Raw genomic sequence first — 20,550 nt, 5'->3', positions numbered from 1 at the left:
GACGCCCTGATTCCATCGGCAGAATGTTCTTTAAAGGGATACTGCACCCAAATCCTCAGTCATTTGAAGACGTAGAGGCTGGTTGTAAAGAGTCGGCAGCTTGCTTCTTTACTGAGAATATAGGCTGTTATTCAGAAAGTGAATTGATCAGTCCTCTGATTCTGCACTTCCTGTAAACAAAATATGCATGCATGTATGATATGAGTGTACTGTTACACGTTCACTGAAATAGAGACTTATGTAATTAGGTGGCAATAACTACCTGCCTTGTGCTTGATGTTTGTACGTAAAGGAAAAAACTGAGTGATGTGCTTTGAGGTGATCAGTAAGCAACAATGTGTCCGACCAATGAATGAGATGGGTACATGTTTGTCAGCCAATGAATGAGCTGAGTGACGTAACGTGCACAAAGCAATACATGCACCTGTGGTGAGCTCCACAGGCTCATGCATGTCAAAACATAATAGATGGACAGAGGACAAATACTTAATTACAATACAAAACGTTGGCTTTTTATATCACAGAGAGCTAAAGAAGGTTGTCAGGAGACATTCTGTTGTGCCACCCAATCAGAAAAGAGCCTCCTTTCCAGGATGACTCCTGAAAGAACATGATGAAACCTGAACTCATTGTCTGTTTAACAGCTGAGTTACTCTGCTAGTGTAACCCTGCTGCCCCCTAGTGGAGGAAACGTACTGCCACAGTTACAAACATGGATATATAGTGAACCAGTTCTGGGGGAGATCATATCAATTATTTGTAATGCATCATGTTTTAGATCGTCTAAAATTATTTTATCTCAGCATTTATCTTCGGGTTATTAATCAGACCGATTCTTAAATTTTTTAGGTCTCAAAATCGACCACAACCTCCCCAGCAGGATGCTGACGACTCCATTCTCTGATTGATAGGAACCAGACCAGTGTTGGTGCTTAGGTTCTGTCTTCTTCTCTGAATTCATCCATGGTACCTGAGGACATTGACCTTTGCTCTTGATGTATCAAATCCCACATTTCAGCAGGAAGCTGTAGTGAACTCTAGTACAAACAGCCAGCTCAGGAAAGATGTCATTTCATCTCTGCAGTATTTGAGTTGATAAATTACACTACATTACAGAACATTTTGTTTTGAATGAAACACACATGCTTACATGTATGACAGCACTTTTCATCCATTGCACTGACTTTGATTTTAGTGAACGTGTTATTGTGTACACCGTAGCACTGGAAGAACACAATTGTTCTGCTGTGTAGTGTACATCCTGTTAGAAAGTTCACCTACAGACTTATCGCCTGCAGTGACCTGTTTTTTTACTGACATTCAGTCAGTTTATAGAAACCTGTACACATGTCATTTTATCCTTATTGTTAAGATATTACGAGACTAAAAGAAAAGTGAGGAGTTATTGAGTCACTGATTTTTTTTTATTGAGCACAGAGTAGAAAACAAACAAAATCTGATGCAGTAAACACACCTGTTTTTACAAATGTGATAATTACAAAGCAAGTGACAGCATATCAAAGTACTGATCAGTGTTGTCAGCTGGTCCCAGAGCTCTGCGTCAATCTGCTGCTTCTGAAAAATAAAGGATGCAAAGGTTCAGCTGTTGCATTCAACAACAAAGTGTTACAGTGATTTTATTCATGCATCACTTTCAAATGACACAGATGATCAAATATTAGGTTGATAAAAGTATTGTAAAACTGACAACAGAAGCAAAAGACAGGTCATGTTCCCTGCAGGTTTTCTTCAGCAGGCTGCTAAAGAAACCCGCTGGGATGGGTTTTATTTTCTGGTCAATTCCACAGCAAGTCAGGAACAGAGATGCCTGAAAGCCTTGGTATATGACCAAACACAAAGCAGAGGAGGCAGTGGTGGATACTCACAGTGAAGGGCTGCTGACAGTCCTCATGGATGTCTCCAGGATGGTTCAGCAATCTGAAAGCAGTTTATTCATTCAATCACTGAAGTATATCTTATACATTTCATATTTCCTTGATCTTCACAAACACTCAGGTGAAACATCAGTTCCATTTCCTAGATTATAACTGTTATTGTAGGTCTAAATAACAAAAAGAAACTTCTGCACATCTTCATTCATCAGAAGGATTCTTGTTATATAAAATACTGACTTGACCTGTGATGATTAATATAAAACAAAAAAATGTTACAAGCTTGACATTAATGCTCACCTGTGTTACATCAGGCTGGATGGAGGCTGGGTAAAGGAGGCTCTGCTCTACTGCACAAACCTGCAGAACAAGAATCAGGATTTAAAAATCAGAAACGTGTTGATGACAAGCACATGCATTTTTATTAGTGTACCATGTCATTCATGTGATCATTTTCCACACACACACACACATCACAGCCACATTCAACCAAAAGTGGGTATACTTTGATATAAAACCTAATGTAGAAAGAATAGAGACTTCATCATAAAGCTAAAAACGTGAAGTGAGCAATTTCACAGCAAGAAATTAAAATCTGGATGTGTGTAGAAGCAGCCTGTTCTTTAGTCAGCTCCTGTGGATCAGCCAGCAGGCTCAGGACTACATGAACATGATTTCTTAGAGGATGGGTGTGTTTCAACAGATATACCAGGACTCCACACACATGCAGCAAGGAGACCAACGATGCCACATGTTGAGATTCTCTAGCACTGACTTATGAACAAACCAGCTGACGATCCAGCTGGCTGCAGATACCATACAGTGCTGTTACTGTTAACATCCAGTCATTCACACATGATGTAATCATAGAAAGACAAACCCACTCACCACTGTTGGAAGTCCATAAGACTCATGATTCTGTCATCAGTGTGACCTGAAGAGAGAGTGACAACTTTCAGTAAAGTGCCAACAAATGACATGACAGTCACATGATGGTGTAAAATAAGTTTTAAAAGCACAACTTTAATAGCAAAAAGTCAACTGCTGTTCACACAAAGTGAAACCTGACTTCACTCATACATCTTCTGTTCATTCTGCACCAGAGTCGAGCTTCCTGTGGCTCAGATGTCTGATGAAGAGTTATTTGTCAGACACCAGTGTTGTCATGGTACATTACGGTGGAGCACTGCCTGCTACTACTCAAACAGTGTCCACAGGTCAGCGTATGTTCTGCAGTAATATCCCACAGGGCTCATGGCAGTGAACATGTGGGTAAAGCGAAACTACAGATTTGCTCTCTGAGGCATTTCCAACGACATGACCCTACAGATCAAGGTCTGTCGGGATAGACCTCAGCTTTCACCAAATCAGCCAAATCATTTCTTTCACTTTGACACTCACCTCTTATTGTTGAATCCCTGCTGAAGCCTTGGGATAAGGAGGCTCTTACTGCAGTGCAAACCTGCAGGAAGTAGAGGCAGGACAGTAAGAAATCTGTTTACAGCCTCACATACATTAAGAATAATCAGTCAGTTCCACACAGCCAGGTGTACAGAGAAAAATAAAAGCACTGCATCAGACGGTACTCAGCATCCCTCCCCCAGTTTATTTAACTGGAATCAGTATTGGGAGACCAGATGAGAAAGTGTGTATCCCTGATGTTTCCTTTGACTGCCTGCACTTTACACAGTACAACTTCTGCTTTGAGTCAACACTACAAACAAGAGTCCTAATTTAAAAGATGGATGAACTGCTCCTACAGTAACATATCTGCTCTACACATCACTTTTAATAACTATAGACAATTAAAGAGTGGTTTCAAATCCATGATCAACCTGTTTTCTTAGAGGATGGGTGTGTTTCAACAGATATACCAGGACTCCACACACATGCAGCAAGGAGACCAACGATGCCACATGTTGAGATTCTCTAGCACTGACTTATGAACAAACCAGCTGACGATCCAGCTGGCTGCAGATACCATACAGTGCTGTTACTAGTCTGTCTCTAGTTTATGCTAATCCATTGAGTGTCCTGTACAATGTCACTGCTGATTGTGGTTTGTTTTCCTCCTAGTATCACAGCTCTATCCATTTATAGCAGCCACCTGTTGGTTTGTTTTGGCACTTGGTGGGGGTGGTGGGTGTCATGGGAAACAGTGATGTCAATACACACCCTTTGTACTTCCATGCTGTTGCCTCAGTGCAGAGAGGCAAGGAGGGGAGGCTGCAGCAGAAACCTGTAGGAGGAAGAGGCAGGATGAAGGATATGTTTCCAGGAGCATCAGCACATTCAGATCTCAGAGTCATTACGTTGTTCAGAGAGGCAGCTGTCACTCACAGTTTCAGAGCAGTTGAACATATTTAGCCAATCATCATAACAAGTCACTAGTGGATGTATTCTGTAGCACAACTTACCCTGCTGGCTGGTGGTCTGCTCCTGCACCTGCACCTGCCACAGACACAACACTGTTAAAATCCACTGGCATTAGCAAACATTAACAAGCTGTCAAAGAAGCAGCTGTCACTTCTCATCAGTAACACTGCTGCAGAGAGTGAACAGCAGTGGGTTGCAAGAGAATTAATTGCTCTTTGCACTGTATGGAGCTCTACGGCCCACCTGACAGGACCAGAGCTCATACTGTGCCAACAAACATTTTACACTTAAACATAATGTGTAGTCATTGTCAGAGTTCTGGTTGTGTTTCCACTGTACTGCCTGCAATTTATAAACAGAGGATGTGTTTAAATAGAAGTATGTTTCAATATACAGGTGATATTCTGATTCTTTCATTTTGCATTTCTTTCATTAGCCATTTTATGTGCAGTGTTGGGAGAACATTACTTTTTCTATTATATTTCCCAGGAATGTTTGGGTAGCATCAGGATTTTCAAAATCATGTAATCATAATAAGATTTAAAAAGAAAAGAAAAACCAAAAAAAAACAACAAAAAAAAACAACCCACAAACACTCAAGTATTGTGCTGTATCCAGCAGATGTTACTGAGTGTAAGATGCTTCTTACTGACAGTAGAGTTAAAGGTAAACTGGATAAATCAACTTCTGAATGAAGATATTTTTGGGCAGCAGCAGTGTCAGTGTGATTGCACAGACGCATGCAGATCATTTAATAAGACTTAGCATTAAAACGGTAATTAGTTCATTTGTCTATTAAAAGCTTACTTTAGTTTTAATCAAGTTTGTCATGAAACTTAGAAAGAAAAAAAGGTTGTTGAGTATTTTTTGATCTTACTTGACAAACTAAAACATCAGCACACACTTAACATGCTATCATTCCAGCTGGAAACCTCCTTATCTTAATTGGAATGACATGGTGGGCAATTAGAGCAAACACGCCCACAACACTGACAGTGGCTTTACATCAACTCTGCACAGCAGAGTGTGATGGCAATGTGTGCATCTCTACTCAGGAGAACTCTGTGCTGCACACCAGTCTCCAGGCTAACTCATTCTAAGCAGAGAGGCTTGATTTTATTTCTTCCAGTGAATACAGTAAGACTCATTACCAAGATGACAAATACTAACCTCATGTCCCAGAGGGGCAGCACATACTGCAAGGGCTCTTCCACATCACACTCCCAGCAATGAGGTCATCACCTACAAAAGAGAGATTGGGTTTCATTTCTCTCAATATGCCACTGAAGCACCTTGTAGCCAAGCTAGTAACTAAATATGTATAGGATACCTCATGCATATTGCATTTTATGTATAATACACTGTTGTCAAGGCAAAACATTAAAACCAACAGACAGGTGAGTGTGCCAGGCCTCATTGTCACCGTTCAGCAACCATCAGTGCAGAGGTGAAAGCAAAACCTGATGTTCTGTAGCCACTGCTGGCCTGGGATCAGCCCACTGAACAGGACAACCCCACTGATTAGTCTGAACTGTGGCACTGAAGTGGATGATTCAAGTTATGGGTTATTTCTCCCCTCCCCTCCCCTCCCCTCCCCTCCCCCACAGGCAGTGATTTTATGAACATGGCAGGTCATTTGCTGTCACTCTGCATTTGTGTTTGCACTCTTCATCTTGACATTATTAATAGCACAATTAGCCCTAGCTTATTCCTTTCATTTATTCATGACTAAGATTTTCCCCACTGTCAAAATACACAAAAACTTGACAAACCTTATCAGCCAGTTGTAGATACTTGCTGCTGGTTTGAGCAGCTTTATAAAACCCATTTCTCAGGTGATTCTCCATTTCTTGACCAAACGACGTGGCAACAAGGGTAGCAGCTGCTTTCTTCGTCCAACTGCCATCTATAATCAAAGAAAACAGAAACTTAATTCCCTCTGATGTACTCAAGGCAACATCTCAAATGTTATTACAAGTATATAGGAGGCGCTAATTGTGGCTACGGCAGCTTTTGTGTGTAATTTGTGTTGCTAGTAAATTAATGTCCTCAGCATATCAAGTTTCAGGCGGTGCACAGAATAGGGTTTTGCAAGTCAAATATGTGCCCATTAAGCCTTTTCCCCGCTTTATTGGACAGAAACTTACTCAAAATAATGGGAGTGTTAGTAGTTAACCAGAAACGAGTGCACAACGCACTGAAGACACGACTACTACATAGCCATGTTAGCATCGAGCTAACTGTTAGCTACAGTCACCGCGCCACACGAGGACAATGTGGCGCTCAACATTTGGAGACGTCACGTTTCAACTTTCGGATAAATTCACACGTGCTGAACCACGGTGCTCGTGTGTGGATGTCATTCGTCATTCCACATATGTTAAAGATCTAGTAACTAACTCAAGAAACTTACCTGTTCTGCGCGCTCTCTTCCAGAAGCCTTCGCGCTACCAAGGACAACGTCGGAAAGAACTCTGACTGTTCTGCGAAATAATTTATAGATTGCGTTACGACAATCCCAACTGCTTTTCGACAGCTCCACTGTGCGTTCATGAAAACTCGGAAATCCCACTTCCCATTGAAACACTTTTTTTTTTACCTGCCTTATGTCAAGTAGTCCATGTCAAAATGATCTCTTGCTCATATTCACGCACTTTTCTTAATGTATCTGTCTTTGGATACGTCCCTGTCACACATGTTGTTATTTAAGGAGATTCTGAGTTTTGTATTGTATGTTAGTGGCATACACAGCACACGGCTGTCCATGGCAAAGACGAAAGACGCACAGGGTACACTGGCGCAGTTCGCGAGATGCGGCTCTTTCCCACCCTTAGTTTACCTTTACATTACATTGTATGCTTATCTGCACTACAGTGTATCTGCTTTTTTGTTTGATGTAGAAGATTGTCACAGCCACTATTTTGTTAATGAGGTGAGTTAGAAAAGAAACGATTCAACGAGCCTAGAAACTAAATGATCTGCTGAAACGTCCTGACGCAGGATAAAAATACATGTCCAGACTAATTCCTGTAATTCTGTAATTTCCGGGTTTCGTCCTGTCACCAACTGGGCTGTTGTCTCAAAACAGATGAAGCCCCGGACATGCACCCAGACCATGATGAAGATGACCCCGAAGCAAAAGACGCAGCTCTGAGTGCTTTTATATTTACACCTGCAGCTTGGGTTAACATATTCCTAATAAGTGATATAGTTGTTAAAGTAAAATTACATTATTAGCCATCACTAGCCTAGCTTTTGTCCAGTGTATTTTACATTAACTACGACAAATTGACGCGTGCTAAAACTGATCACTGGATTATTGTAGTTTGTGTAGTGTACTCCCATGTATTACCACTAAATGTCTACACTAGACTCTTCTGAGAGTTGTGGGTAGACAGATTTTCATTCACCAGATGATTCAGAGAGTATCTGTAAAATCGTGCCTGGTGAGGCACCAACACATTCTGTCTACTGACAATGTGCAATATCGATGGGGGTGATCCACACACTGAATGCTTGTTTAAAACAGCGTTGGGTAAGGCTCAATGCAAAGGCCCCAGACTCTCAAATCTGCCTCCTATTAAACACAAAGCAAGCCGAGTGTGTGCAGCTTCAAAGTGAAGACAAACAGATCAGCCTGGGTGTCAGAGAACATCCTTATCTTCATCTTTGAAGCTGTGATTTGTTGACTTGGATCAGAGCAGGAGAGAAAGTTACTCTTGCTATCATTTACTCCATAAAGTGAGGACCTCGTCTATCCATGTCCACTAGAGAAGGATCAAATTTGAGCTCATGTTTTGGGAATTTGCCATCACTGGCTAATTTAATTATTCATGTTGAGATAAACATCACATTGAAACTCAATTTGATTTGTGGTCAACCTTTTACACAAGGGCATTAAAATGTATACATTTGGGAAAATCACCATTTCAGTTTTCATTAAAACCCATCTTACTTGCTTTGTGTAGTGTTACACAAATGCTGTCAAACACAGTTTAATAATGCCAACAGCCCACTGAAGAATGCTGACAAATGGAAGAACAAAAGTACTACATCCTTTAAATACAAAAACAAAGACATATGGATACTTGGCTTAGAAACCCTTTGCTTACATTCTTTTTTAACAAATAATTTAGAAAAGTTTTGCATTGAAAGTGTTTTCAAGATAAGACAACAAATTAATCCCAAAAAAATTTATAATACAAGTTTAAAAAAAAAAAGATGTAATGCAAATATGGTTACAAAGGAAGGTTAACACAACAGGATAATTGACCAGGTTGAAACCATTATATCTGTCCCAAATTTAAAACATGTGTTTTTCATATATAAAAAACATAAAAGTTTACAGACAGCAGAGTTTGTTAATGTTTAAAAAGGTCCCTTCACACAGTTATTCTAGAATTAAAAGGGTTTTGCAGGAACAGGGTTGATGCAGAATTGCGTTGTGGTCGAAGCACATTCAGTGACTCTGCTGTTCCAACGTTCAGAATCCTGGACTGTCACCGCTCTCATCTAAATTAAACAATTATTTCTCCGCACAACAATCTGGTGCACAACACTACACTGTATGTGTGAGTTCAGCTGTACAGTTCTGCAGTAAGTCTACATGTGCTTATCCTTCAGAGTCCTTCAGGGTCACTCCATACTGTCTGGATCTGCCTGTGCCATGTAGGCGTCCAGCTCAGCGTCCAGGTGACCTTTGGTCTTTGACATATAAGCGTCCAGCTGGTTGTCCAATTGTTCGCGGGTCACAGTGGGCCGGCCAACACCTCGGCCCCGCCCACGGCCACGACCGCCTCGGCCGGCGAAACCGCCACGCCCGCGCAGCCCGCCGCGTCCTGTCACCAACACACACACACACACACACACACACACACACACACACACACACAGAGCAGATCAACAGTTGTATTGGGTTAGCACTGTGGCAATTCATGATAACTGAAAATTCTTTTTTAAATGCATGAATAATAGAGAAAATCAAACAGGTCAGTCCTCACCTCTGGCTATTCCTCCTCGTGCTGCTCCTCTGGATAGAGCTCCACCACGGCCAGGGGCTCCTCCACGGTGACGCCCTCCTCTACGCATCGCCAGACGGCCAGCAGAGCCACGGCCTCGCATGGGCCCACCTGTAGACACTCGCTTCCCTGTGCAACACAAAGTGATATCATCACTCACTGAGAAAACAGGATACAACACACACTGAGCCTGATTTAACATTTATAACCATAAGCATCAACTTTCCTGTCTATCATATGTTTTTCTTGAAAGTTGCTAGAAATGTGAAATGAGAACTGTAGTAAGTGTATTTTGTAGGTAACAGAGTTCAAGGCTGTGGACAGGCACCTCTCAGGGACAGAGCGCCCCTCATCAGTCCTCCTCTGCCTCGTCCTCGCAGGCCTCCCCTGGTCATCCCTCGCATTCCTCCTCTGCCTCCAGCAGCTCCTCCACGCATTAGAGCCCCGACGGGCCGGCCCAGCCTGGCCTGGATGTTGCTCTTCCCCAGGCGCTGCTTCAGGCTCTGACACAAGTTATTCACAGATACAATAATGACAATATGAAACGGTGATAGGCACTCAGTGACGGCTCAACTAGTTGATGAGTCAGCCACTTTATCCACTCTCCACACTGCTGCAGTTTGTGTGTAACACCTATCAGGGCAGGCTTCTTTAAACCATACTGTCAAACTATTAAGTCAATTTAATGACAATTCATTTCAAAAGTCAAGATTTCTTTATCGTCATTTCTCTGTACTTGCATACACTCAAATTAAATTCCATTTCTCCAAGACCAAAAACAGTGCATTTGCAGAATAAATGTTTTAAACAAAAACTACTAAAAATATAATGTTACTAAAAATATACTTAGCAAAAATGTATTGAGAAAGTTTCAGAAACAAAAAGTTACAGAATTATATAACTACACATAAGTAAACAAAAGTATAAAAGCCTCAAAATGATTATTTATGCTTTCATCTAAAGAGTCTGAATAAAAGGAGGGAAAGAAGACTGCAAGCTAACCATGGATGTAAATAATGCAAGATTCAAAATACTTAAAAAATGGCTTTGCAAATGTTTTATGCAGAAGGAAACGCACTCAACACATTTGTTAAATCTCCAAGATACACAGAACGGGCCTCATGCAAGAACCACTTGTACAAACAGATTCCTTCTCAAGAGGCACAAGAGTGATTTAAAAGGAAACTTTGGTATTTTCCAACCTGGACCTTATTTTCCCATCTTTTTATGTCTAAGTGACTAATGGAGACAACGAATTCTGAAATGAATCCAGTATTGAGCCAGAACACTTCAGTCAGCAGCCGTGAAACAGGCTGCAATGTAATCCTTTGGGATAATTGCACTAAAAAAAGAGCTGGAGAGAGGAGTACCAGGAGGAGTTTGTTGTGTTGGAGTACAGAAAATAGCTTAAGTCTTATCTAAAAGATTTTCAAAGTCATGGATGAATATTTAGCTGATTTCAACAACTCAACTCTTGCTGCATTTCAGAACAAGACGTCTCTTTAAGCGAGACTTGGAAAGGTAAAGGAAAACGGTTTATTTCTCTGTACGGTCCTTACCATAATGTAGTCAGACACTTATAATAATCTGAGGCTGTTGGTGACAAAAACAAGCACTTTGAATGGATGTACATTACGTTACAGCCTGTTCTGTGGCTGCTGGCTGAAGTGTTCTCACTCAATACCGGACCAGTTTCAAAAAATGTTGTCCCACATAGTCACCAAGATACAGGCTCAAAAATACCTACGTTTCCTTTTAAGGAAATTTGTGGCATTCGTCATTTTTTTCATACTTAGAATTTTCTGAACAGACGGTCTCTGCCTCTTCACAAGGGGAAAACACTTGTTTAACTTACAATAGTAATGATTTCATCTGAATGACACTGGAGTTTAAATGATACCAAAGTTAAATAAAAATACATAAACAAAATGAATGCAAAATTCTGTTCACCCTATTATCATCATGGCTGCCAATTGACAGAAAGGGTTTTTATTTTGGCGCAGCAACTTCTACATTTCAGTAGTATCTAGGAAACTTCTCTCATTGTGACAGCTGCCTCTGTGTCTCTCTGTCTACTATCATGTTGTGTTGCAGTTGACAGTGTGACATCACCTACTGTAGACTGAAATATTCTCTGCTCTAATATCTCTGGGACTGTCACATTCCCTGACTGCCTCTCCTATTAGTCATGGAATGCTTTGCTTTAGAAAGATAATTTTAGCATCTAATTTCACGCCAAAGTTTTCCCTCTACACTGTATTAATATTTTCTAATTGTTGTGTGTCCCCCTACTACTAAACGCAGCGTAAGGCTCTGCAGTGTGAGATTGTTTTTACTCTTTAGTAACAGTTTGGTGAATGAAACTCACCCAAAAATGGAGCAGAACAGGTTGCCTTTTATGGCGATTTTAGAGGCCTTGATTATGCTAATAAGCAGATCTCACAAACACACACCTCCTTATGAACAGGTGACATTCATCAGGCTGAAATGAGCAACTTACAACAAGTTTGGCCTGTTAATAAGAGTTTGTTGAGTCTGACTTGAACACTCGTACAAGCAAACCTCACAGAAGAAAGTCAGTTTTAGGATAAGAATATGAAAACGTTCTTGCATGAGGCCCAACGTGTTTTGATGAGTAACGTTCAATATAAACATAAAGAAACCTTCAGTCCCAAATTAAAAATGACCACTTCACTCATTTTACTAGTCGTGTTTAGCACTACTCGACCTGTGAAAACACTTGTATAGACAGAGACGCCATCAAGCTGCATTATGTGTTTGTGGAGCTGAGGGAGTGGGGGATTAAAAATGGAATCTCAGGCCCTGATCAGATCTGTCTCACACATGTTTCCACGCGTTTTTGGAAGTGCAAAACTAAATCAGTCAAGTACTCCTAATTCTCCTTTTAGTTGTGAGGCGTTAGCTAGAAGCTACGCTGCAGTATGTTCACCGACTTCTGCTGCTGGGTTTATAAAAGCTGGAAACAGAGGACTGATGAGAGCCATTATGTGTATAAATATGTGGGCTCTGAGCTAAAAGCTGTATTATTGACACCATGATAGATCCCTTTCACATTACATTGTGTCATTTCATTGTCAATATCAAAAAAACTGATTCATGCAGGTTGTAGTAGGCCGTATGAATCAATATGATAGTCTTAAGAAGACATATTTCCTGGCGTGTATATGCTTCTCACTAGATCCAGGTTCATCAAATATTTTCATACAAGACAATTCAGAGAGTTTTTAGTTATCATTTTGGTCTTTCTTGCACTTTTTAAAAAAAGAAAAGCTACTATTCATGTATTTGATTATCAAACCAATTCCCAACCCCAATTTTAGCATTGTTGACAAATCTTGTTTTGGAAAAACAAGAAGAGAACTGAAGCCATAAAAACCCCTCTGCCATTACTAGTCTGCACTGTTACAGTATTTTTACAACATGGCTCTGTGTGGTGAAAAAGGTCCACCGACACACAGCCTGTGTGAACTTTCTCCTCACCTGTTTGTGATTCAGAGCAGCTTGCACTGAGGGCCGGTTCTCCATCTGCTGGGCCAGCCGGCGATTGCGGGCACTGGCCAAATGCTGCTGTTGCATGGTGGCTCGAATGCTAACTGCAGTGGGCTGCTTGTTCTTCAGCATGTTAGTGAAGCTTTAGAGGTGGGAGGGAAAAAAGAGGGAGGAAGTAAAAGAAGGGGACAGGGGATATACAGAAGAGGAGGAGGAAGCAGGGTTCCACATCAAGTCATTTCTCATGTTATGGTTGTGGCCACAGAGACTGTGGTGGCTCTTTTGTCATTTAAGACTTGTTGGCACTCATTTTCTCTCTCAATCATATGACATTCCAGAATTATTTATACATTAATTTCGCATTGTGTTTTCAAACCAAGCACAAGAAGAAAGGCAAATTGATGAAATAAAAAACTCAAAAGTAAAAACAGACTGAAGGACAGAAGCAGAGTAGGTGCCAGAAGAGCAGCACAATTTGCCACTTACAGGCCTCCAGCTGACTGGCTGGGGTGTCATCATGCTGCAGCAGCAGAGGCCCTGGACATGAGGAGTGCTTGGCAACCCAGCCACTTACAGCATGGACCGTGACGAGTGGGTAACCCACTGAGTGACTGAGCAGGGAAGGCGAGATGGGAGGGGGAAGGGGAGCTCTTGGTCACGTCCAAGCTAGGGCTGGGTACCTGGTCTTTTATAGGCTCGGAGCAGAGAGGAGAGAGACAGTGACAGATCAGGAGGATAAAAGGAGCATGTGCTTCACGTCCACTGGTTTGAGAGAGAGAAAGGTTTGAGAGATCAAGAGATGTCATCTCCCTGGTTTAGTTTAAGTTTTCCTCTCCCTTTGAAAGCGTATACTTTATGTATACTGTGATGTGTAAGTAACAGGGAGCAGATGTGCCATGGCATTTTCAGGACAGTGGTCTGGTCCAACATAGGCTTACCAAGTATGACCACTACCCTCTCCCCTTGTCTACATGTGTGCACTGCTCACACAAGACATTTAGCCCGGGCGAGCCCCTTCTGCTCCACGATACAATCACGTTTAACGCCTGTACATCAACAAATGTTGAAAGGGCCGATGTTGAGTGAGCAGTACACACAGTGGGGCCAGTCAGAATAGCATCCATGTCGGGTCCGGTCCCTGACAGTAGCCTTCCGCAGAGAGCACTAGAACCTTCACAAGCCAAGGCTGGCCCTTGCATCTGGTGTCTAACTGCTGACAGGGTGCGTGGCGCCTCACCGCTCATTCAGGGACACTTTGGTGGTGCTTTTCAGGACAACTTTTTGGGAGGAGGCAGCGCTCATTTTGACAGGCTTCGCTTGCAGACTCCTGAAAACAAATGGGACGGAAAATAAAATGAGGTCAACTGGTAGTCACAAGATGAATTCAGACTGCAAGAAAATATGGCAGAATGGACATTTGACACAATTACATGAAGTGTATGATACAGAGTTATTTTTATTGTAATATTTATTCTCAGCCTAAAGCCGTGTCCACACACAGAGCACTTGAGCTGTATTTTCCAGTCGTCTGTCACACACACACACATCTGACAAGGGTTGGGCAATTTGATTTTCAAATTTTTGTCTTTGCATGGTGTGTAAAATGTCTAAATTGTAAAATCAAGTTATTACAATATGCACAGAAAGGTTACTTTTACTCAAATAGTAAGGCAGTAACTGCAGTTTACTGGACTGTGGTGACTCCAGGTGGCTAGCTGTCTCTGGCTATCTCACAGTGAATTTAAAGGTTACATCTATGAGAAGAAGTGACTGACAATGACTCTGCACACCGATCTGTGCTCTCAGTTTCTGTTAGCTGACGAGGTATCATCTCTGGTTACGAGAGCTAAAGTGCCGGGAGTCGACTGAACAGTTTCCAGATTCTACATTGTACAGTTTGTAAAATGATGTGCTGACTTAGCTGAAGCAACTGGTACTGACAGTCAATAGCTGCGTGGGATATTCTGTATATTATGCTTAATGATGGTAGCCTTGAACATGGTGCAGGTCTTTTATCATTTTTGCTCAACTGTCTAAAAAAAAACAAAACAAACAAACAAAAAAAACATTGTAGCAGGCGGTGTGGATAAATCTACAACAAGCACACAGGATGGTGATACTTTATGTTTACTGAGGTCGTAATGGGTGGTGGTATATGCTAATAGTGTTGCTAATATTTTATCCACCCCATTAACATACATGAGGGGGGCAAAATATTAGGGACACTTTGATATGATGCATTTCAGTACACCACCACCATCTACTACGACCTCAATAATAAACAAAGTACAATTATCACCTTTCTGACATCATCACCAAAAACTGAAAATGCTTTGGAAAAGTGGAATTTATAGCAGATCTGTTGTATTGGATTGTTGCATTAGACTGCACAGGTGTTCCTAATAAAGTGCTCAGTGAGTGTACGGCTCCCATGGATGCATCTCTTCATACATCCGTGACAGCCCCAAATAACAGTTTGGGTGTTGCTTTTTGGTTGGTTTACTCAGTTTAGGAGAGCTTCCAAAATACTTAAAAACACCCTCACCCCTTTTTCTATGACACATTACTATCAGATCCTTGCGTGAAGCTTTTTATAACTTTAACCAGCTACTACATCAAACTATTACCAAACAATTATTATGAAGCAGTGGGTAGGTAAGCTGACATGGTCAACACCACCCACTCCTGCTTCTCAGCTGCCAGGCCATAACTTATGTCACGCGTAGACAAACATATGCGCTGGAGGATCGACAGCAGGAGGGCTTCCCTTCTCATTAGCCGTGGAATGACAATGCGGGTTTTGATTCGGATAGAACGAGCTGGTTTAAGCATTGTCCTTACTCCGCTCTTCCTTCAGTTGTATTAGTGTAATTAGTAAAATACCTGTTAGCATCTAAGTGCTCTAGAATGAAAGTAACGTTACCAATGCTCAAAGACACACAGTTGAATCTGTCAGGAATAAAGCTGTCCCAGTAACCTCTTACTGTGTTAGTTCTGCATTTCTGGGTCAGGAATACAGAGTAGCCTTTTTCAAATGTCCTCCTTCTTGATCCAAAGAAACTGGCTAAACTTGGCTAACAAAAATAACGTAGTTAGAATATAAAAAGGACCTACATCTGCGGCCCGCTTTGTAGTTGCACTTATTTGTGTTTAATTATTGAAGAAGTTCAAGTACAATTCAAATGTTTAATAATTTTCAGCAGTTTTTACTTACAGTGAATGTTGCGTTGGTCGAGAGAAGCCTTAGAGCCAGCTCGGGTTAGCTTCAGTAGCTAGCTAGTACTAGCACGGTATGGCCGTTATATTCTCCTGTATAGCTAACCTATAAAATGTTTCGCTTCCAAGCTAAGCGCTCTAAAAGAAACGACCGAACTCTAATTGAATTCAGGTCTTTTTTTCTCAGAATAACTAAAGAATGCTAAAGACAAGACCTGGCGATGTGTCTTCCTAAAATGGTGCTGGCTGACTGACTCTCCTCGGGAAGAAAATGGAGAGGATTTTAAGACTTCAACGTCACGACGACGTAGCTTCCTGTCCGGCTGTGTTGATGATTTAGTAAAATGGCTGCGGTAGCTCTAGTAGAGACTTCTTCAGGTAAAGATGTTATTGCCGAAGGGCTGCTCGACCTACTGAAACCAGCTATTCAGCAACTCGACTTGCATGTGCACTCAGTCAGGTAAATTGGGTTCGTTATTGAATCTTTAATTTATGATGTTTATTCATCTACATCACACGCCGCTGCTGCCTGTCAGAATCTCGTATCTCGTGACTTGTGTATATGTCTACTCGGTGGTGTTTATCAGCTTTTTATATTTAACATTTCCCGCTGTGTATGTGAAATTTCACCTGAATACTTGTTTGCTGTGTATTTTCTTTGTAAATGTTTGTTTAGAATGATTTCAGTGAAACTGCGTATTTCAATAATGAATATAAACAGGATTTGCATAACTCCATTGCATTTACACTAAAAAAATGTGCGGCATTCTTCATCTCGTCACTTTCCACTTTATTATTATTGTGATGATTTTTTTATCTTTGCAGAGAGAGCCAGGTGGAATTAAGAGAACACATAGACAATCTTGCCACAGGTAAATAACTTGATAATGTGTATGTTAAAGGATAAGTTCACAATTTTAAAGCCTATCTTAATACAAATGGTATGCGCCCATATGTACATTGAAATCGTTTTTGGTCACTGTAAGTAATCCTTCTCTCCATAGCGGCCACAAAGAAATCCCTATTTTAGGGAAATGAATTATCCACCCTCTTTCTGTGTGATAGGCCTTTCAAGATTCAGCTGAAGCTATTATGATGCTCATTAACTTAGACCCAGCTGAACCATAAACTGCATTTTTACACACAACTGGTCTGTGATTTTTTCCCCCATCACTTACATTAAAATCACTTTAAGAAGGAATTTTCTTCACACTATGCACAGACAGAACAATTACAACAAAAACCTGTCAATGAACATGTGGGCATGTTGATATAGTTTTAGCAAAGGCTTCAAAAATTGAATTGAATATATGTAATTATGTGGATACATGAACATTTTAATACATTTATTAAGTACCTTAAATAACAAATGTGCTTGCTAACAAGTGGTTTGGTCTTGTGTTTCTTGTAATGTACATTCTTTGCAGAGTTATGCAGGATAAATGAACATCAGAAGGTGGCTTTAGACCTGGACCCCTATGTAAAGAAGCTGCTGAATGCAAGACGTAGAGTAGTGCTGGTAAACAACATACTGCAGAATGCTCAGGTCAGTGGCCAGCCTTTGGTGTGGGACTCCTGTTCAGGTTACTCAATAGCTGAACAAGTCAATGTTTTTTATATCAACAACAATGACTATGTGTAATGTTAAAGGTGTTGCTCCACAGAGAATGATCACAGCTCTGCAGTTTCCATCAGCTCTACTGAGCTTTTTAGCAACTTCAGCTTGTTGTTTGTGGTCAGCTTGTTGTGGTTTTCTGGTCTGCAAATTCTTCTTTCATCAACCTGGTTTCCAACAGCAGTGGGCAGCTGTTTTCCGAGAAAAATCTCTGATAAACAACTGTACACTACCTGCTCAGCACACAGTTAGAGACCAGCTGGTGAACATGGCTAAACAGACAGATATTTATCAGGAGTTGGTGGAGACCAAAGCAGTGTAGCAAGTGCTACTGCCAATACAGCTGCCACTACTGCTACCATTACTACCACTACCACCCCTAATACCACTATACTGCTACAATTACTATTATCACCATCACTATTACTATTGCTCCTAGAGCTCATCGGGTGCTGAACTGGTTTAAAAACAGAAAAATGGCAACAAACAGTAAAGTAATATACAATCCACAAATGAACCTCAATATTCTGTCCCCAGGAACGTCTGAGGCGACTCAACCACAACGTAGCCAAGGAGACAGCACGACGAAAGACCATGCTGGAGGCGTCAGGAGTGTTCACCTCCCGCTCCCCCAGTAAACCCTGAGCCTCCACCTCCTGCTCTGCACAGCAAATACTCTGGACTGTCCTGACCAGGAGGGACACATCAATACAGGAAACTGTAACATGAGGAAGACAAGTCTTCCTTTGACCTTTAGCTAGCTGTTTGTCTAATGGCATGCTCATGTTCCGCACTGCTTTGTCTGATGTTGTCATAATAAAAAGTCAGGCTGCCACCTGCTTAGTGTTAGGCAGCCGCAAATAAGTTATTGTCTTAATCCTCTGACAAAACAGAGAATCAGCTTTACAGTATCACCTGATCATAGTAAATCTACACAAATGGCTACACATAAGTAGCCACTAAAAGGTAATGATCATATACATTTATTTGTAGTTTTTCTTCTCATCATGTCAATGACTCGTTCCTGCACTCTGAGGGACATTAATTTACATTGATTCTACAGTCAAGGACAGATCATTTAAATTATTCTACACGTGAACAAAATGTTGTAAAAGACCGCAACTGTAATGTTACTGAGTATGCAGGATAGATGACAACACTTGGCCGGAGTGATCTTGTGGACCAAAATAACAGATCCTTGTTTCACTGCTGGAAGCATCATCCTAATGCACTGTCTTTAAAGTATCAGTCTCCATGTCTTCTTCTGCTCTCTGGTTTTGGCCAGGAAACAACTTGAGAAAGTGAAAGAGTTTAGCTGACCGTTGTTTTCCCTTAAATTAAAAAGTACAGACATGTTCCACTCCTTTGTTTTCCAAGATTTGTTTATGGATGCCCCTGTATTCTCTGGAGAGCTCTGCTGACATAAATGTGCTGTAGCAAACCAACACAGAGCATATTGATTGGTTGAATATTAGATGATGAAAATTAGCCAAGTGGAGAATGTTGTGTCTCTATGATTATGCAACATAATGCCTACATAATGCTTCTCATTTCCATTTTTTGTTAAGATATTCATGGCTTCTTTGTGAATGTTTTGTAAAGTATACATTAACATTGTGTTCTTATCTCTTTAAGCTTGTGCATAAACTGTTTTCTTAAATTACTAATTTGTCAACATGCCCATGAAATCAAGGCAAAGGCTGTTATTGCACCCCACAGATGAAGATGTTGCTCAGAATGTAAAACATACTGATAGTTAACCTATTTTTAGCGCCTTGCAAGCAACATGGGCCAAAAATGTTATTTTTTCCTGAAGGTGGCACTACAGGAAAGGACATAGCATTACTAAAATAAAAAGTGATCACAATGGGAGCATGTACGGCTTCATTTAAACCCTAGCAAATGTTTCCTTATTCATTTATTATTGGAAACTAAATTCTTCTATGTACATGTTGAGTTGTATGCGTGCCTGTACACAAATTGCATACTTTTGTATGTTCAGCTGACCTTCTGTGAACTGACTAAAAGACTTTAGGTCACTCCACTTTAGCAGTTAATTAGAAGTGTAGCAATTTAAAACAGTCTCTGTTTTATCTATAATAAGTAAATTACATAGTTCTTTACAGGACGCTTTGAAGGAATCATTAGAAAGTCATTAACAGTTTAATAATCAACATGTAAAATAAGAAGTTATCATCTGACCATAATATAATGAGATATACCGTGTCTGCAAAGTTTTGACCAAAATCTATTCACTGGGGAACATGAACATTTCAAGTCAACTATTGACCACCAAAGTGTTGATCGGGGGAAATATTTACCTGATTGTTGCACTAGAGGAAGGGGGTCACCAAATCCAGGAGGAGTCATCCTCTGGGGACAATAAACATCCATACTATATTTTTACAGTCTGCTGTTGTCCTGCTACGAAACAAAGAGTTGAGGGGCTCAACACTGACAAGTAGATGCAGTCCTGTAAGATTTTTTAAAATGCATTGATTGATTTTTGATTCCAAAGTAGCAAAACTAAATGTTTTTCAAATACTGATGAATTTTCACATAATGTGGAACTCCCCTCATACTCTTGAAATATAAAAGAAATCACACGTGCATCATAGATTCAATTACTGAGCCCGTTTTTCACAGATTTGTAAATATGACTGAACTAATAAATTAATTCGACTAACACTTACATTGCAGGAGTCATGAGGATGTTAGGGTGTAAAAATAGGGTGGCAGCCAAGAAAAGATTGAGAAACTGTGTAGTTGTGGGTATAACATTGAATCAGTTATAGTTTTTTTCAACGTGTTAACTCTGCTCATAAAAGAGTGGAGTGTTGCTCAAATAACAGTTGCAGTTCGTGTGTGTGTGTGTGTGTGTGTGTGTGTGTGAGTGTGTGCGCGCGTTTGTGTATGTGTGTGT

At 40.7% G+C, this 20,550-nt stretch overlaps 2 protein-coding genes, 1 long non-coding RNA gene and 3 other non-coding genes across 7 annotated transcripts; 1 reads left to right on the top strand and 5 right to left on the bottom strand.

Moving 5' to 3' along the window:
- Positions 1-1,405: 1,405 nt before the first annotated feature.
- Positions 1,406-16,098, bottom strand: chtopa (chromatin target of PRMT1a). 2 transcript variants are annotated; one of them, XM_042434855.1, is made up of 16 exons: positions 16,011-16,098; positions 14,034-14,123; positions 12,788-12,938; positions 9,615-9,789; positions 9,269-9,415; positions 6,868-9,106; positions 6,682-6,751; positions 6,041-6,174; positions 5,439-5,510; positions 4,310-4,343; positions 4,068-4,131; positions 3,294-3,354; positions 2,781-2,826; positions 2,193-2,252; positions 1,887-1,938; positions 1,406-1,575 (listed from the first exon to the last, which is right to left on the bottom strand). In XM_042434855.1, the coding sequence occupies exons 2-6, from the start codon at positions 14,096-14,098 to the stop codon at positions 8,904-8,906; spliced, it is 741 nt and encodes a 246-aa protein (XP_042290789.1). In that variant the 5' UTR covers positions 14,099-14,123; positions 16,011-16,098; the 3' UTR covers positions 1,406-1,575; positions 1,887-1,938; positions 2,193-2,252; positions 2,781-2,826; positions 3,294-3,354; positions 4,068-4,131; positions 4,310-4,343; positions 5,439-5,510; positions 6,041-6,174; positions 6,682-6,751; positions 6,868-8,903. The 2 variants fall into 2 exon arrangements, with proteins under 2 accessions (XP_042290789.1, XP_042290790.1); XM_042434856.1 differs by having other exon boundaries at positions 4,310-4,337.
- On the bottom strand, positions 2,582-2,719 carry LOC121913859. The gene has a single exon (XR_006100389.1). It is a non-coding gene; the product is annotated as a small nucleolar RNA SNORA8 (small nucleolar RNA).
- On the bottom strand, positions 3,116-3,249 carry LOC121913864. Its single transcript, XR_006100394.1, has one exon. It is a non-coding gene; the product is annotated as a small nucleolar RNA SNORA18 (small nucleolar RNA).
- Positions 3,747-3,884, bottom strand: LOC121913858. Its single transcript, XR_006100388.1, has one exon. It is a non-coding gene; the product is annotated as a small nucleolar RNA SNORA8 (small nucleolar RNA).
- A 258-nt stretch (positions 16,099-16,356) lies between the features above and the next one.
- Positions 16,357-18,491, top strand: snapin (SNAP associated protein). The gene is made up of 4 exons (XM_042434857.1): positions 16,357-16,472; positions 16,838-16,884; positions 17,440-17,558; positions 18,165-18,491. The coding sequence occupies exons 1-4, from the start codon at positions 16,357-16,359 to the stop codon at positions 18,270-18,272; spliced, it is 390 nt and encodes a 129-aa protein (XP_042290791.1). The 3' UTR covers positions 18,273-18,491.
- Positions 18,421-20,513, bottom strand: LOC121912624. The gene is made up of 2 exons (XR_006100121.1): positions 20,321-20,513; positions 18,421-20,000 (listed from the first exon to the last, which is right to left on the bottom strand). It is a non-coding gene; the product is annotated as an uncharacterized LOC121912624 (long non-coding RNA).
- Positions 20,514-20,550: the final 37 nt, after the last annotated feature.

Source organism: Thunnus maccoyii, chromosome 15 (genome assembly GCF_910596095.1).
Source record: "Thunnus maccoyii chromosome 15, fThuMac1.1, whole genome shotgun sequence".
NCBI classification, from domain to species: domain Eukaryota; kingdom Metazoa; phylum Chordata; class Actinopteri; order Scombriformes; family Scombridae; genus Thunnus; species Thunnus maccoyii.
The sequence above is the reverse complement of the archived record's forward strand: the minus strand, read 5'-3'. Positions and strand labels throughout refer to the sequence as shown.

Coding starts and splice junctions, on each gene's coding strand:
- chtopa (XM_042434855.1), bottom strand. CDS start 14,098: ATGAGCGCTGCCTCCTCCCAAAAAGTTGTCCTGAAAAGCACCACCAAA. Junction 9,416..9,614: donor GGGCGCTCTGTCCCTGAGAG/GTGCCTGTCCAC, acceptor TGTGTTGCACAG/GGAAGCGAGTGTCTACAGGT. Junction 9,107..9,268: donor ACGAGGAGGAATAGCCAGAG/GTGAGGACTGAC, acceptor TGTTGGTGACAG/GACGCGGCGGGCTGCGCGGG.
- snapin (XM_042434857.1), top strand. CDS start 16,357: ATGGCTGCGGTAGCTCTAGTAGAGACTTCTTCAGGTAAAGATGTTATT. Junction 16,473..16,837: donor TTGCATGTGCACTCAGTCAG/GTAAATTGGGTT, acceptor TTATCTTTGCAG/AGAGAGCCAGGTGGAATTAA. Junction 17,559..18,164: donor ACATACTGCAGAATGCTCAG/GTCAGTGGCCAG, acceptor TTCTGTCCCCAG/GAACGTCTGAGGCGACTCAA.